This window comes from Dipteris shenzhenensis, chromosome 24 (assembly GCF_047967505.1).
Source record: "Dipteris shenzhenensis isolate YYH24624 ecotype China chromosome 24, Dip_SZ_1.0, whole genome shotgun sequence".
Lineage (NCBI taxonomy): Eukaryota > Viridiplantae > Streptophyta > Polypodiopsida > Gleicheniales > Dipteridaceae > Dipteris > Dipteris shenzhenensis.
Window position 1 is genome coordinate 2,526,238 of NC_141619.1, and position 17,262 is coordinate 2,543,499.

Sequence of the window (17,262 nt, forward strand, 5' to 3'; positions counted from 1 at the left end):
CTTCGTGACTTCGCCTCCTCTACCAGTGCCCTGAGTGTGAGGATGTGGTCAAGTGTCGAATGATCCCTGCGAAATCCAGCCTGCCCTCTGGCTCTGAGTCCTGAGAGAGAGAGAGAGAGAGAGAGAGGTTCCAATAGGTGATAAGTATTGTTAAATTTCTAGCAGGGAAGCGATTGAAACAGCTTGCAAGCAGTTGTGGTCTTGTATCATCTTGGAGTTCGAGAGGGGCAGGAGGTGTATCGGGCCGAGATGTGGAGCTAGTGAGATTGAGATGGTCAGGATGCTGGACAAGATACGGGCTGAATATTCATCCTTCAAGCCAATGGACATTCATTTGTATCATGTCTTTGCAGAGTTTGACCCTGCACATGTAAATTTTCTCTGCACATGTAAATTTCCTTTGGAGATGTATAGTGGGAGCTTTTTCCATTGGGGTGAAATTGGAAGCACGCCGTATTGCTTCCTCTTCCTGCCCCCGTTGCTCTCATCACCATGAGACAGTTTTCCATTTGTTATGGTCTTGCCCGCACTCTCGAATACTGATCACTCATGTCTCTCGTTTGCTACGGCTCCGGTTTCCCTCTATCAGATTCGGGAAACTCTTCTGGATGTTTGGATGTTTCTCACCTCAGATGTCTCCATTCCTCCTTTTCCTTCACTGGGCTCGCTTTTGGGTACTATGGACTATTTGGACACAGAGATTGCATTTTAGGATGGGACAACAGTTTCCTCAGGCATATGCTTTCTTCAGAATGTCCCTCAAGCAATCTTTATATGATAGTTATGCTGCGAGGGACTTGGATGCTAGTAGCCTTGAAGTGTTTTCTCACTGTTTTTGAGTTCTCTCATTAGGCTCCCCTTTGGAGTCTAATGTCATGTACATTGATTTCATGTTAATTTTATAGTTACTGGTTTCACAAAAAAAAAAAGTGTGTGAGAGAGAGAGAGAGAGTGAGATTCCGTGCTAGCCCTCGTGCTCCCACGCTACAACTTCTTGTTTCTCCCTCAGTTTGACACCCTCGAGGTTCCTTTTGACGTCTGTTTTCTGTCCATACGCTCTGTTAGAAAATCCGGAAAAAAAAATCGTACTGTCAAAAATCCGTACGATTTTGTCCGTACAGGCAGAAAAGTCCGTACAGTCGGGGAAGTCCGTACAGTTTGCATGTCAGATTTTTTTCGAACTGTCAAAAATCCGTACGATTTTGTCCATACAGTTAGAGAATTCCGTACAGTTTTGTCCGTACAGTCAGGGAAGTCCGTACAGTTTGCCTGTCAGAAAAAATAAAAAAAAATTGGTACTGTCAAAAATCCGTACGTTTTGTCCATACAGCCAGGAAAAAACCGTACAGTTTTGTACCTGCTGTGCTTTCCTCCTTGTAAAGCGTTGCTGCTTCCAAGTTTTTTCCTTAACTCGAATGGCGGATTATTCCTATGAGAAAACCTTTCACAAAGACAAGTCGGTTTCCAACAAGAAACAAAAACAGGTGATGGATTCAGATGATTCCCTTCATGACTGTGCTGAGGCTCAGCTTGTTTATGAGGTTATGCATTAAGGGTTTGAAGACACCCGTAAAGGTTAGAAAGATCCACTTCCCACCACTGGCATTATGGTGGAAGTGGATGATATATTTGATCTAGTTAAGGAGTATGCAAAGCATGCCATTATAATTTTCTTCCCAGGACGGATGCCTGCTGTTGCAGATGTTGGGAATTGGTTGACTCGAACCCTGGGTGGTTCTTATGTCAAAAAAGTTCATTATGCAGCGAGGGGCTTTTTTGAGATCATGATGGTTGATGAGGAGCACCGTCAGGTTTTGCTGGAGCACTCTCCTCTTTTCTATGGCTAGCAGATGGCCCATGTTCTGCCCTGGTCTCCCACCCGGGATTATCAGGCATTGATTCGGCATCGTTGCCCTGTTTGGGTAGAAGTTGTGGATTTTCCTCAATGCTTTTCTTCCCTTCTACCTAAAATTGCAGCTTCCCTCGGTAAGGTGGAATCGCTTCTGCATTTTGTGGGATAGAGATCATCCCACTTCAGCTTCATACTCGGTTACTGTGAATAATGTTTCCATGGAGAGTGCCTTTTACGAGCTCAAGTGGGGGCTGTTTGCAGGTGCTTGCTTTGAATGCAAGCAATTTGGGCACATGGCTTCACAATGTCCTTCCCGAGCTCCACGGATGCCAGTGCAAGCTGAAATGGTTCAGCCTTTGAATAAGAATGCAAATGCCTCTTCTGTGGTAAAAAACAAAGGGGTCAAACAGTTTTTCTTTGTTCAAGACAAAGGCAAAGCCCCGGCTGTCTCACATGGTAATGCTTCTTTTCCTATGCCTTTGTCCTCTCCACCTCAGGGGAAGGGGGAAAATTTTTTGACTGATGGATGGCAAACTCCTTGCGAAGTGATCTCCCCGAGGCGACCTTTGCCTTCTCGGACTTGGAGTGGTGCATCCTCTCATAGGAAAACACCTGCTGAAAACTCTGGTGTTGGCTTGACCTGGGCTACTGTGATTGCAAATCGGACCTTGTTTCCTGAAGAAGAAGTTGTTGCACTGTTGTCCTGTCCTCAAGCTGATGCTTCCTCCCAGGGCAGAGGCCCGGACATTGAGGTGGAAATGCAGACGTAGACAGGTTTTCTTTTGGCGAGTTCTTTTGGGAGTGTTTCCATCTGGACAGCTATTAGCTCATCGACACATTGCTCTTGCACTTTGCCATAGATGTTCTGCTTCTTCGGAGATTGTGCCTCAGTTGTTTTGGCATTGTCCGTGCTCTCGTGAGTTTTTTGATCTGCTTCGACAGCACCTGCGAGCGAGATTCCCATCTGTTCCGTTTGGGAAGTTCTTATGGCTATTTGGGTTTCATCCATCCAGATCGGAGTTTCATCTTTTCTTCGTTTGGGTTCGCTACTGGGCACTATGCACGTTATGGACATAACTTTCTCTCTGTTTGGCTTTTTTAGGCGTTCTCTGCAGCAATCTTTCTTTGATTGCTTGTAGACCCGCTGCATAGATCATGAGGTCTTTTTGGCATATACTGAAATTTTCAGTTGATGTATTTGTAGCACCTTTTTTTGAGGTTGCTACTCATATAATATAATCAATCAAAGATTTCACAAAAAAAAAAGTGTGTGTGTGTGTGTGTGTGTGGTTTGATCCTCCTCCAGCTTGATATGTAACTATTTACTTGGCTGCCTCATGACTTTTGCTCTGAGGCTTTACTTGTAAATTTTTTCCTTATACTTATTGGTGGGTTTTTACCTCTTTTGAGGTTTCCCACACAGAAATATAAGATTTTACTAAAAAAAAAAAAGTGGGTGTGTGTGTGTGTGTGAACTTCAGGATAGGCTTGAGGATTGGACTCTGCATTCTTCCTCTTCTTTAACCTGTTCTTTGAAGCTGTAACATATCATAGTGTCTTCTCTGTATAAAGTGTTGTTACCTCCGTCTTGGGTTTCTGACAGAGCCAATTCAGTTTGGCATATGGATCGCCCATCAAAGTGGTGGAGAAAGCGGCTGCGTCTCCTTTGGCATTATAAAGTTCCTCTTCGATAACAACTTTTCCTCTGGCAAGTCCTACTTGGCATTTTTCCATCTGGGCAATTACTCGCGCATAGACATATTGCCCCGGTTGTTTGCCACAGATGTTTACATCCTGCTTGCCATAGATGTTTACATCCTGCTGAATCTGTGCCTCACATTTTCTAGCACTGTACACATACTTGTGATTTCCTGGCTCTCATTCGTCAGGGGCTTCGAGCTAGATTTCCTACTGTTACTTTTGGCAGGTTCTTTTGGTTATTTGGTTTTCATCCCGCTAGACAAGGTTTTGATTTATATTTTGTTTGGGTGCGCTATTGGGCACTTTGGACTCTATGGATGGACAGAAATCATAGAGTCTTTGGTGATCCTACTTTTCCATCTTTCGTTTTTTTCAAACGATCTCTACAGCAATGGTTTTATGATTGCTTTCAGACTCATTTGATTGATCATGATGTATATATGGCCTATACTGAGATTTCCGGTTGAGTAGTAGTTACTCCGCTTTTGGAGTACCTGTGAATGTAATTATTTCACAGCAATAAAATATTTCTTCTCACTACAAAAAGTGTGTGTGTGTGTGTGTGTGTGCACGCACGCACATGGATGGGTGGTTGGGTGGGTAGGTGTGCAAATGTATTCTTGCATGGATGCAGATGCACTAGGAGGCTCGGGCATGTTTAAGCACATATATATGCATAGGTAGCTACTTCTATCTACATGCATGCTTAGACAGTCCGCTTAAAAAAGAGTAGTATCCTTCTTCTTATGGTTATATGTATATGTTTTTCCATGTGTAAGCAAAATCTAATCATGTTCTTGTGTAGGCTTTCAGGCACTTGTATGTGTTGTCAACAGAAGCACGATGTATCCAAACTATTGATGTTGACACAGGGCTGCCTGTGTATGTTCCACTTGAGATGACACTGAAGGAAACCTCCTCTCACTTGGAAACAACATTTTGTCAAGTGTCTCCTTGTATTTTTCCAGAGCGATCCTTGGTTGGTATCTTCTATTATTGACTCGTCTTTTAAAGTGTTACAATTGAAGTACACTTTAGTGTTGCTGATATGTATATGGATGAAATAGAACACTCTTCATTAGTATGTCTTAAATGTATGCAGCTCAAACGTGTTCGGGTATGTGGACCGCGTTATTGGCCTCAAGATATCATGCTTCGTCCATGCGGTAAATGAATGGTTACCATATTTGTATGATGTAGTGTTCTTGAGTCCTTGAATGCCATGTATTATGGGACTTCCATCATATTGTGTAGTTTGAAGACGGATGCTTGAAATAGGCTCGTGTTTTATGGTGTATATGCTTATATATCTTTTTATAAATTGTATAGCATTCTCCAATGACTAATTACACTTTTTTGGAGCATATGAATAGATAATTCTTGGTGGGATATTAATGAGATTGAAAATCCATTCAAAAACGGGGTAATCTTGGTGAAGCGAAAAGTCGGAGCTCGGTCTTATGGCGATGATCCAATCGGTTGTCGATCATTGCTCTCATGCACCTTACATAAGGTAATGACTTGCTTCTTTATGTGTGTAAAACAAAGTCATATAAGTGTAAGACATGCTACAGTTTTTCCCCTTTTTTCTTTACTGAATTAAAAGGATAAACTTGAAGAATGGGGACTGTATTATGTATATGTAAACTTATAGGCTATTGACATCCTAAAAAAGTATTTAGAGATAGTATTAGAACTGCTAACAAAGAGCTGCTCAATGTAGTTGTAAGCTAATGCCAAGGACAGTAGCATATACATACAGCAATGTGGATAAAAGAGAGGCAATTCAGCATGTTGAGGATTGTTTAGAGGCTTAGTGAGGCCACTAGGCAGTAAAAAGTATTTTGTTTCTCGTGTTTTGCATGGCATTGAGGTATCACTTAGAACGTTAAGCATATGTATGCATGAGAATGGGCATGTTCAGGATTGTTTAAAGGTTTAATGATCTAAGTAAGAAGATAAGATGACATGCAAACAAGCAAGCTTGCAAGCGAAAAGTAGGCCCATTGTTTCTCATTGTCTACATTGCATGTCTTGTCCACCTTTCATGAATGCTAGCAAAAATGCAAGTGGGAGTGTTTTCCCTTAGTCTCACATATGGTAATGTATTAATTGTCAATGTAGGGTGGTGCATTATTTAAAAAGACCCATTGGAATTCCATCAAGTGAGCTAGTGTTGATGCATACTAGTGTATTGACGCCTTCAGAAGGCCTCAAGGGCCTTCGAGACAACAATACACACCAGAAAAGGTAGCTACTACATCTTGGAATGTTACAGAGTTGAGGACTGCACATGGCAGATCAGCCTGAGATTATTTTAGCACAGATCTATGTTATAGTCCTATAGCATAGTGGCCTTCATTAAATCGGTTTAAGATTAAGAGTCTTTAGCTTTGGAGTTGAAATCTCTAATTAATGCTAGTCCATCTCGGTAGCTGCCCATTTTCCTGCTTTGTGTGCAGCGTTCACTTTAGTGAGTTCAATATTCTTTTGTTTGAGCTGAGTCGGAGAAAGCTCCTCAATATCCATGTCTTTGTACTCTTCATCTTATTTGTCTGCTGAAGAATCTAGGTTTATTTCAGAGAGAGGTTAAGTATTGGCTAAGTGAGAGGTAGGAGGGAGGGAGGCGGCAGGGAGGGAGGGAGGAAGAGAGAGGGAGGCCGGAGAAAGAAAAAGAAAGAAATAAAGAAAGTTTATTAAACTCTTCGGAAGACTGATGGGTCTATGAGACTATGAGAAACCTGATACAAGCCAGCTGAAAGAGTGGAGCTACTAATCGAGCATCCACACCCATACAAAAAGCAAAAACCTATATCCTACATAGTCATATCAAAATAATAGTCATCAACATCACTATCATCAACAGCATCTTTAGAGCGACTTTCATCATAGTACAAAGTGAAGTATGCTCCAAGGTCACCGAGATCCCCCCCCCTCATCCAGCGTGATACAAAGTGAAGTATGCGACTTTCATCATACTACAAAGTGAAGTATGCTCCAAGGTCACCGAGATCCCCCTCATCTAGCGTGAGGGAGCGATAGCATGAAATCAGATATAGAGTGCTACCGGTTGCCTGTAGTGCAATCCTGCGCTTCATAGCTCTACGTCTAACAAGGGCAACAATCACCCCTATCGGCTGCGCTCCTACTCTGTACATGGAGGGAATGTTCCCAAGTGTAATCTATTTATCAACCCTCTGCCTGAGCTATCGTGTCATTGGCTTAGGATCCCAATCATGCTTGGGGCCTCCAAGGGGGGAGTCTATGTGTTCCAACAGGAAGAACTCTGTGATCATGCTCTGAGAAGAGTCTACCAAGGTACGCTCCTCCTGTCTCTGAGATCAGAGTAGGCGCTTACGATGCCTGACTGCCTCATGAATGAATGCGGCCTAGGTACCTTTGATCTAGAAAAGAGAGGAATCGGGATAACAACCCGGAGCTACCTCTGAATAGACAATAGAATCCGCTCTAATCTCAAAGTAAACTACCCGCCACAGTACACTTAGATCCACCTTCCACACTTGCTTAGGATTGCCATTGGGAAATGCCGTGTTTCATCACACCGACTTCGTATCGAGAGTAGACGAGGAAAGGGGATACCTAGAGAGAGTCGTACTTGCACATTATGTGATCGACATGAGATTGAGTCAGAGGAGCACTTCGCCTTCCGTTGCCCAGTCTACTACGAGCTCCATGGTGGACGATATACCATTGCCTCTTTAGAGACTACAGTTAGGCGAAACAGAAACAGGGAAAGGGGGAACGGAAACGGAAACGTTTCGGGATTTCTAGGAGGGCTGAAACGGGGAAATGCCACGTCAGGAAGGGGGGTTTAGAAAAGGGGGTTTTGAGATGAGAACACACACATTTAGAATGCTACAGCCTACAGCTTGAAAGAGAGCCAAGGGTTGAAAGAGAGGGCTAAAACTTGGAAGTGGGGCCTGAAAGAGGAGGGAACAGAAGGCTGAAAGAGAGGGCTGAAAGAGGGGGCTGAAGGAGGGGGCTGGAGGGTAGTAGATGATGATGGAGGGCTAAAGCAGCTTGTAGGAGAGAAAGGAGAGGAAAGGAGTGAATGGGGCTTAAGGAGGGCTGGAAAACCTTGAGGATGGAGAGAGTATGAGGCTGAAGGAGTGGAAGGAGGCCAAAATCGAAAGCAAAAAGACAAAAAATGGGGCTGGCGGCGGATTTCGCGTCATTTTGGAGACCTAGCAGCCTGTGTTGTCTGAAACAGCCCGTTTCAAGGCTCTGAAACGCGTTTCAGACTGGCTGAAACATTTCAGCCAGCTGTTTGAGGGTCCTGAAATGTTTCAGACTCTCAAACGTGTTTCAGGAAACGGGGCTTCTCTGAAACGGCGTTTCAGGCCTGGCTGGGCTCTGAAACGCGTTTCAGCGTAACTGTGTTAGAAACGGCTACCCCTTTCCAGACTTCTCTCATACCCAAACCAGAGGTGCCCTTTTTGATTCGTGAGGCGGTTCAACATAGAGAGTGTCTTATCAGATCATAGAGATAGGGACGTGGGGCCTTATCAAACTCATCTCAGAGTGTGATCACAGAGTTCTTCCAACCAGAGCATACTGCTCAGGGGGATAGTAGGCAAGGCAAAGACCCGAGATCGAGACGTGTAACATTCAACAAAGGACAGATGCACGCTACATACATGGAAGTCGGTCGCACCAGTGTGTCAAAAAGCCAGCCCTTCGTCGGTGGATCTTGGAAGTGCTCTTGGAAGCACTGTCGCTCTAGTCTAGCCAAAGCACTACGCCCTTGTGTGAGCCGTGCCTGGGCTGCATAGGTCATCGTAGGTGCTATGTGGCACATTGTAATCACACCCTGGGCAAGAGAGTAGGAGGTATTGTACATGAATGTGACATCTTGGTGAGTTAGCCCAATCGTTGTATTTTCTTTGTGATCAATACAAAACTTAGTGTTGCTTTGTGATATCTTGTGTTTCATGATTTCATCTCTCTTTCCACATTCCACTTTAGCTACTCTCTAAATGGTAACATGGAATGAGAGCATTCTTCCATTTAGGTGAGTGCTCGAGCGAGATTGAGAGCATTCTTTCATTCTAGTGATGTGGTAATTTCTTTCCATTCATTTGAAAGAGAGAGAGGCAGAGAGAGAGAAAGAAAGAAAGAAAGAAAGTGTATTATTGTCCACTAAAGGCCAAAATGGGCCCATCGGACATCAAGAACTCTGCATCCAAGATAGCACAAAATCAACGTGCCACAAAGAAGAGGCATCGTCGAATATCATCTAAGTGCTACGCAATACAATGCAAGTGAAAGTACATAATGTCAAATATGAGCCTAAATACAAAGTAAACTAGATGCAAGGAAACTGCCCCTGGGTGCAAAATGGGGGGATGAGTACAATATGCCAATGCAAAGATACAAGTCCAGGTGTCACGGAGTCTGAGAACCAAAATAATAGTGGAAATCCTGTCCATCGACTTTGCCTCCTGCTATGAGAGTACAAATCTGAGCAAAGGTGAGGTGAGCAGCTGGTGGGGCGAGATCTCCATGAGTAAGTCTCCTCCGAAAAGCTGCCATCATCCTGGATCGTCTGGAGATGAAGCGGCGAGTACGTCCCCTATGTAACAAGATCCTGCGGCGTCTACAAACCATCTCATATGTACATCCACAGGGTGGAGGCATGTGTCCTATGTGAGCTCTGACCTCCTCGTGCTCCTCCTGGTCTCTGTCCTTTGGTATAGCGTGTGCCTGAGCTCTATCAGGCTGGGCTCTATCACGCTCCGGTCTGTGCTGATGGTCTCTGAGGTAGTCTTGTCGAAGCATAGTGGCCTCCCTAACATAAAGAGCTAGGCAATGCTGATCCTCGTAGTCCATCACTCGTGAGAGAGGTCCAAAGCCATCCGTGAAGAGACAGTGGAATCTACCTCTGAGCTCATAATATAGCGGGCATCTGCAAATGAAGTGCTCCTCTGACTCCACCTCTCCCATGGTGCAACAAGGGCAGATCCTGGTCTCTCGGCCTGGTCGCCGTCCATCCTCCATGCGTCGCATCCTACCAGCCTCTATCTCGAGCTGATGCGAAGAGACTCTAAGCTGGCCAAGGGCAATCCTCAGTGAGTGGGACATGTGGATACCTGTATAGCCTGGTGGAATGACAAATCCATCCTCTGAGATCCGAAGGAAGTGGTCACGATATGTGGCCATCTTCGTCGGAAGCTGCGTGGGATAAATCCAAGTGCGATACGTATGAAGCTGCAGCAAGTCTGCTCTCGTGACCTGGCTAAGCTCATGGCGATTCAACTCGAGATGAGGGGCATCTATGCTGTATCGGAAGGGAGGCAGTCTATCCATGTCTAGTCCAAGAGATGTGAGCCACCTAGTGAGTCTGAAGTACCAGCAGTATCGGGCCCCAGATCGTGGCAACTCCATAGAAGATGCAAGTGCTAACCATGGCAACCGAGCTCTGCCTGTTGCTGAGTCTCCAAACTCCCAAACCCTGTGCAAATACATGACCGACTGAAACGTTGCATCCAATGCAAGGGGAGTAGCTCCAAACTCTGCTAGCATGATCTCGTGCGGAACTGTAGCCTTGGCCCTAATGAGCCGAGAGAACATGATGATTTGTAACCTCTCTACTCGTCTCCAGTCTGCAGCGCCGAGGTCTCCTGCCCAGAAAGGAGCTGCATACATCGCAGCTGGTCTCACCAATGTATCAAAAAGCAAGGATTTTGTATCGGGATGCTGAAAGTGGGACTAAAAACATTGACGCTCAAGATGAGCCAACGAAGCATACCCTTTACTAATCCTATCTCGTGCTGCATATGTCATGGTGAAAACCAGTCCCCTGAAAACTGCCCCCAAATAAGTGTACTCTCTAACAAGCTCAATGAGCTGTCCGTCATAAGTGAAGCAAAACTCATTCGTGCTGTAAATACGATCAGAGGTGTTGAAAACCATAACCTTGGTCTTGCCAAGGTTTACGGTCAACCCCCTATCCTGGCAAAACCTGTGGAGTGCCTCAATATGTGCCCGGAGGCCCTGAGCAGTAGAGGAAATGAGAACCACATCGTCCGCATACAGGAGGATAGGAATGGAGGATCCTGAGAGAGTAGAGCCCACACCGCCTGTCATCTGTACGAACATCTCTAGCTCATCAATATATAGTCCAAAGAGAGTAGGAGAGAGCGGGCAACCCTGCTTTACCCCAATCGTGCTGCATACCTCCTCTGAGAGCCCCTCACGTGTCCGAACCCGACCAGTGACCCTCTCATACAAAGCCATGATAGCCCACTGTGTTTCTCCACTGAATCCCATCTCGCGAATCCTCTGAAACAATCTGAATCGCGGAACTGTATCAAATGCCTTCCTGAAGTCCACGAAGCAACAATAAAGCCGTTGCCTTCGTGACTTCGCCTCCTCTACGAGTGCCCTGAGTGTGAGAATGTGGTCAAGCGTCGAATGATCCCTGCGAAATCCAGTCTGTCCTCTAGCTTTGAGTCCTGTCGTCTCGGCATGGTCATTTATACGGCTTTCCAAAACTGATGGATAGATCTTGGCCATAACGTGGCCAATCATGATGGTCCTGTAATTCGACGGCTCCATAGGGTCCCCCGACTTGTGGATAGGTACTATGGTATTGCCTAACCAGGACTGTGGTAGGCCTGTACAAACAGACTCATTGAAGAGACGGGAGAGAACAAAAGCTAAGGTATCAATCCCATGGATTACATACTCCGCTTGCAATCCATCATGATCCTTAGCTCTCCTGTTCTTCAATCGGTGGACTGCTGCACGGACACTCTCCGGTGTGAAGAGACTAGATGAAGCTGGCCTAGGGGAGTGGGATAAATCGATATCTGGCTGATCTGGAACATCGTAGAGCTGAAGTATATGCAGACCAGACACGTGGATCTGTGAGGGGGCTCTGAGACTTCGAGCGGAGGAATTTTCTCCAGAAGTCCTTGGAGTCACAGCTGAAAAGCAAGCTTCTCAGCTCCTCCTCATTCCGGGCTAGAAATTGGCGTTTCTTGCGCCTAACCAACCACATGTAGTCTCTCTTGGTTTCGGCAAGGAGGGGAGACTTCTCCTTGGTCTCAAGGTGAAGTTTCCTGCGGAGTTCCTTACACTCCTCGTCATACCAACCGTTGCAAGGAACAAGACCAACCGGTGGGGGACTAGACGAATGACATGTGGCAGGGAACGACATCTGAGCGGCAGAAACGAGTGAAGTATGTACAAGTTCCCACCGGTCCTGCGTGGATGGTAGAGCATCTAATAGATGAGGACGGAGTAGGCGGCTGAGGTTCTGGCTATATACATCATCGAACTGGTGGTCGAAATGAACCTTGTAATAGGGTTGGCGGTCATGATAACGAGGGGGGGGTGGGTCATGGGAGACATTAGTCAAAGTAAAGTGGATGAGTGTATGGTCGGCAGAGGGCATGAAGGGGCTAACAGTAAGGCTATGGATGGAAGGGACTAGAGTCGGGGGACCTATGATGTAGTCGATCACAGGCATGGAAGACTGTGGCCACCTGGACAAGCCGTTATAAATGACCATACTGTGCGAGGTGACGAGCTCCAGCAACTGACGTCCCTGATCTGTGGGCTGTACTGTGCAGTCTGATGAAGTTCGACAGAGGCTATCATCGTGAAATGCTGGGAGTATGACCGGATCCTCCATGAAGTCATAAGTGAGGGCCTGTCTGTCTGAGGTCCTCGCGTTGAAGTCTCCTAAAAGGATGACTTCTCCGCGATGTGAAAAATCTGCAATGTCCGCTGAGAGATCCTCAAATATGGACTGGCCTGGTCCAGTGGAAGAATAGATCGACTGCGCCGGGGGGAGTAGCAAACTGCAATAAAAAGATCTCGCTAAGGGGCTCTGCGGCGGATGCGTACCCACAAGAATCGGGCATGTGAATCCGCTCTCTCCACTGCGATGATCCGATCGAGATGCTCTCTGTACAAAATGGCCACTCCTCCAGATCCTCTCACTCCAAATGTTCGAGTGTGCTGCCTGAAAGCAGATCTCCATGTATACCCTGTCACTCGTGGCAAAGGTCTCTCTGGACTCTCGTGTGTCTCCGTGAAAAAGATGATATCTCTCCCAAAGAATGTCCCTCGTAGATTGCCTGGCTGTGCTGTAAAAGAACCATTGCAGTTTCATACAGCGATGCGTAGACTATCTGACGGGTGGTGTGTCCCATGGGCCCTGTCCCGTCAATCGGTCGTAGGAGGGGGTGGAGGTGGGGCTATATCTGCTGGTCTGCCATCTCTAACCACTGTGGGAGCACGCCTCAAGGTGCCTGTAATGAGTCTGCCATCCCTGATCACTGCCCACTTGCCGTGAGCTCGGGCTGCATCTCTCTGAGGCATGAGCGCCTTGCGCTCCTCAACCTGTATCTGAGTCAGATCCTCGTCCATGGAAATCTGTGGGTGGTCTCTGAGTGTCCCTCTCCTCCTGACGGCAGCTAGACGTGCCTGGGCATCTCTGAATCTGATAATGAGGGGTTGCTCTCTAGTACGATCCCTCCCGACTCTATATGATCCTACTATGCCATGATCTTGTACTCCCAGTGTCTGAGAGACAAAGGTCACAGCCTGTGTCATCGTGGACTCTGTCGCCGAGGGCAAGATACCACGAATGCGAATGTTGAGGGCCTTTGTGGCCCTCTGCTGTGACTCGGCCAATGTAGCTGATACAGTCGATCTCTAAGGCTATGATGGCTGACGGCGGACGACATCCACCCACTCTGTGGCTCTCTGGACCTCTGTCTGAAGGGAGGTCAAACGCTCCTCAACCGCTGCTACTGCTGTAGTGGGAGATGTGTCTATGTGCTGAACGCGAGTCTCGATCTGCTGCACTCGCTCTGTGTGTCCATGAATTTCTCCAGCAAGAGTCCTATGAGTCGCCTGTAAGACCTGAAGATCTGTCCTAATAGACAAGATCTCCCGATCCTGTTGTGTCACTCGATCAGCAAGAGATGCAACCTGAGCTGTAAGTAGAGCAATGGTCTCGTCCTTCCTGTGAAGCATCTGAAGGGCAGCTCGGAGGTGGGTCTCAAAGTGCTGAAGCTCTGGTAGGATGTGGCGGCAAGGACAAACAGCACAAGGCATGGAAGGAGAAAGAAAGGGAGAAAGGGGGGAAACCGGTAAGGTGGGTAGCTAGGATGAAGGAGAAGGCTGGAAAGGGGGAGAGAAAGCGGGTACCGGGGATGGAGAGGAGGGGATGGGTAAAGTCTGTAGAGAGGATGAGGAGGAGGGAGCCTCTGGCAAAGTAGGTAAAATAGGCAACAAAGGGGGGGAAGAGGTGACAGAGGGCTGTTAGAGGGGGAGCAAAAAGGGTGGAGAAGGGGTGGGAGAAGAAGGAACTTGAAAGGGGAGGGGTGAAAAAAACTGCGGGTACAAAGTAGCTATGGGCGGAAGATGAGATAATGGAGCTGAAACCGGTGTACCTGCGACTGGGAGTGTGGCAAGTGCGGGCACTGCGCTGGGCGGAAGATGAGATAGTGGAGCTGAAACCGGTGTACCTGCGACTGGGAGTGCGGCAAGTGCAGGCACTGCGCTGTCCTTTGAAGAAGATGCAAGTCCTCTTCTACTATAGTGCAGCATATCGGTCGTGGCGGCCATTGATGTTGTTGCTGTTGCTGCTTCTCTAACATGCTCGACGGTGTCGGCCATGTTTAATTACGGGAAACCGGCAACATTGAAAAGCGGGAGATGGCGAGTGCTGCCAATGCGCGATGTGAGAGAGAGAGAGAGAGAGAGAGAGAGAGAGAGAGAGAGAGAGAGAGAGAAAGAAAGAAAGTGTATTATTGTCCACTAAAGGCCAAAATGGGCCCATGGGACATCAAGAACTCTGCGTACAAGATAGCACAAAATCAACGTGCCAGAAAGAAGAGGCATCGTCGAATATCATCTAAGTGCTACGCAATACAATGCAAGTGAAAGTACATAATGTCAAATCCGAGCCTAAATACAAAGTAAGCTAGATGCAAGGAAACCGCCCCTGGGTGCAAAATGGGGGGATGAGTACAATATGTCAATGCAAAGATACAAGTCCATGTATCACGGAGTCTGAGAACCAAAATAATACTGGAAATCCTGTCCATCGACTCTGCCTTCTGCTATGAGAGTACAAATCTGAGCAAAAGTGAGGTGAGCGGCTGGTAGGGCGAGATCTCCATGAGTAAGTCTCCTCCGAAAAGCTGCCATCATCCTGGATCGTCTGGAGATGAAGCGGCGAGTACGTCCCCTATGTAACAAGATCCTGCGGCGTCTACAAACCATCTCATATGTACATCCACAGGGTGGAGGCATGTGTCCTGTGTGAGCTCTGACCTCCTCGTGCTCCTCCTGATACCTGTCATCTGGTATAGCGTGTGTCCGAACTCTATCGGGCTGGGCTCTATCACGCTCCGGTCTGTGCTGATCGTCTCTGAGGTAGTGTCGTCGAAGCATAGTGGCCTTCCTGACATAAAGAGCTAGGCAATGCTGATCCTCATAATCCATCACTCGTGAGAGAGGTCCAAAGCCATCCGTGAAGAGACAGTGGAATCTACCTCTGATCTCATAATATAGCGGGCATCTGCAAATGAAGTGCTCCTCTGACTCCACCTCTCCCATGGTGCAACAAGGGCAGATCCTGGTCTCTCGGCCTGGACGCCGTCCATCCTCCATGCGTCGCATCCTACCAGCCTCTATCTCGAGCTGATGCGAAGAGACTCTAAGCTGGCCAAGGGCAATCCTCAGTGAGTGGGACATGTGGATACCTGTGTAGCCTGGTGGAATGACAAATCCATCCTCTGAGATCCGAAGGAAGTGGTCACGATATGTGGCCATCTTCGTCGGAAGCTGCGTGGGATAAATCCAAGTGCGGTACGTATGAAGTTGCAGCGAGTCTGCTCTCGTGACCTGACTAAGCTCGTGGCGAGTCAACTCGAGATGAGGGGCATCTATGCTGTATCGGAAGGGAGGCAGTCTATCCATGTCTAGTCCAAGAGATGTGAGCCACCTAGTGAGTTTGAAGTACCAGCAGTATCGGGCCCCAGATCGTGCCAACTCCATAGAAGATGCAAGTGCTAACCATGGCAACCGAGCTCTGCCTGCTGCTGAGTCTCCAAACGCCCTAACCCTGTGCAAATACATGACCGACTGAAATGCTGCATGCAATGCAAGGGGAGTAGCTCCAAACTCTGCTAGCATGATCTCGTGCGGAACTGTAGCCTTGGCCCTAATGAGCCGAGAGAACATGATGATCTGTAACCTCTCTACTCGTCTCCAATCTGCAGCGCCAAGGTCTCCTGCCCAGAAAGGAGCTGCATACATCGCAGCTGGTCTCACCAATGTGTCAAATAGCAGGGATTTCGTATCGGGATGCTGAAAGTGGGACTGAAAACACTGACGCTCAAGATGAGCCAACGAAGCATACCCTTTACTAATCCTATCTCGTGCTGCATATGTCATGGTAAAGATCAGTCCCCTGAAAACTGCCCCCAAATAAGTGTACTCTCTAACAAGCTCAATGGGCTGTCCGTCATAAGTGAAGCAAAACTCATCCGTGCTGTAGATACGATCAGAGGTGTTGAAAACCATAACCTTGGTCTTGCCAAGGTTTACGGTCAATCCCCTGTCCTGGCAAAACCTGTGGAGTGCCTCAATATGTGCCTGGAGGCCCTGAGCAGTAGAGGAAATGAGAACCACATCGTCCGCATACAGGAGGATAGGAATGGAGGATCTTGAGAGAGTAGAGCCCACACCGCCTGTCATCTGTACGAACATCTCTAGCTCATCAATATATAGTCCAAAGAGAGTAGGAGAGAGCGGGCAACCCTGCTTTACCCCAATCGTGCTGCATACCTCCTCTGAGAGCCCCTCACGTGTCCGAACCCGACCAGTGACCCTCTCATACAAAGCCATGATAGCCCACTGTGTTTCTCCACTGAATCCCATCTCGCGAATCCTCTGAAACAATCTGAATCGCGGAACTGTATCAAATGCCTTCCTGAAGTCCACGAAGCAACAATAAAGCCGTTGCCTTCGTGACTTCGCCTCCTCTACGAGTGCGAGTGTGAGAATGTGGTCAAGCGTCGAATGATCTCTGCGAAATCCAGTCTGTCCTCTAGCTTTGAGTCCTGTCGTCTCGGCATGGTCATTTATACGGCTTTCCAAAACTGATGGATAGATCTTGGCCATAACGTGGCCAATCATGATGGTCCTGTAATTCGACGGCTCCATAGGGTCCCCCGACTTGTGGATAGGTACTATGGTATTGCCTAACCAGGACTGTGGTAGGCCTGTACAAACAGACTCATTGAAGAGACGGGAGAGAACAAAAGCTAAGGTATCAATCCCATGGATTACATACTCCGCTTGCAATCCATCATGATCCTTAGCTCTCCTGTTCTTCAATCGGTGGACTGCTGCACGGACACTCTCCGGTGTGAAGAGACTAGATGAAGCTGGCCTAGGGGAGTGGGATAAATCGATATCTGGCTGATCTGGAACATCGTAGAGCTGAAGTATATGCAGACCAGACACGTGGATCTGTGAGGGGGCTCTGAGACTTCGAGCGGAGGAATTTTCTCCAGAATTCCTTGGAGTCACAGCTGAAAAGCAAGCTTCTCAGCTCCTCCTCATTCCGGGGTAGAAATTGGCGTTTCTTGCGCCTAACCAACCACTTGTAGTCTCTCTTGGTTTCGGCAAGGAGGGGAGACTTCTCCTTGGTCTCAAGG

At 47.3% G+C, this 17,262-nt stretch overlaps 1 protein-coding gene across 2 annotated transcripts in view; it reads left to right on the forward strand.

The window, feature by feature from the left end:
- The window catches only part of EMB2771 (E3 ubiquitin ligase), a 305,147-nt gene that overhangs the window by 260,801 nt on the left and 27,084 nt on the right, over positions 1-17,262 (forward strand). For both annotated transcript variants that reach the window (XM_087395130.1, XM_087395131.1), the window contains 3 exons: positions 4,359-4,532; positions 4,656-4,719; positions 4,927-5,066. In XM_087395130.1, the coding sequence (XP_087251256.1) occupies positions 4,359-4,532; positions 4,656-4,719; positions 4,927-5,066 (378 nt within the window). The remainder of the gene's footprint in view (positions 1-4,358; positions 4,533-4,655; positions 4,720-4,926; positions 5,067-17,262) is intronic.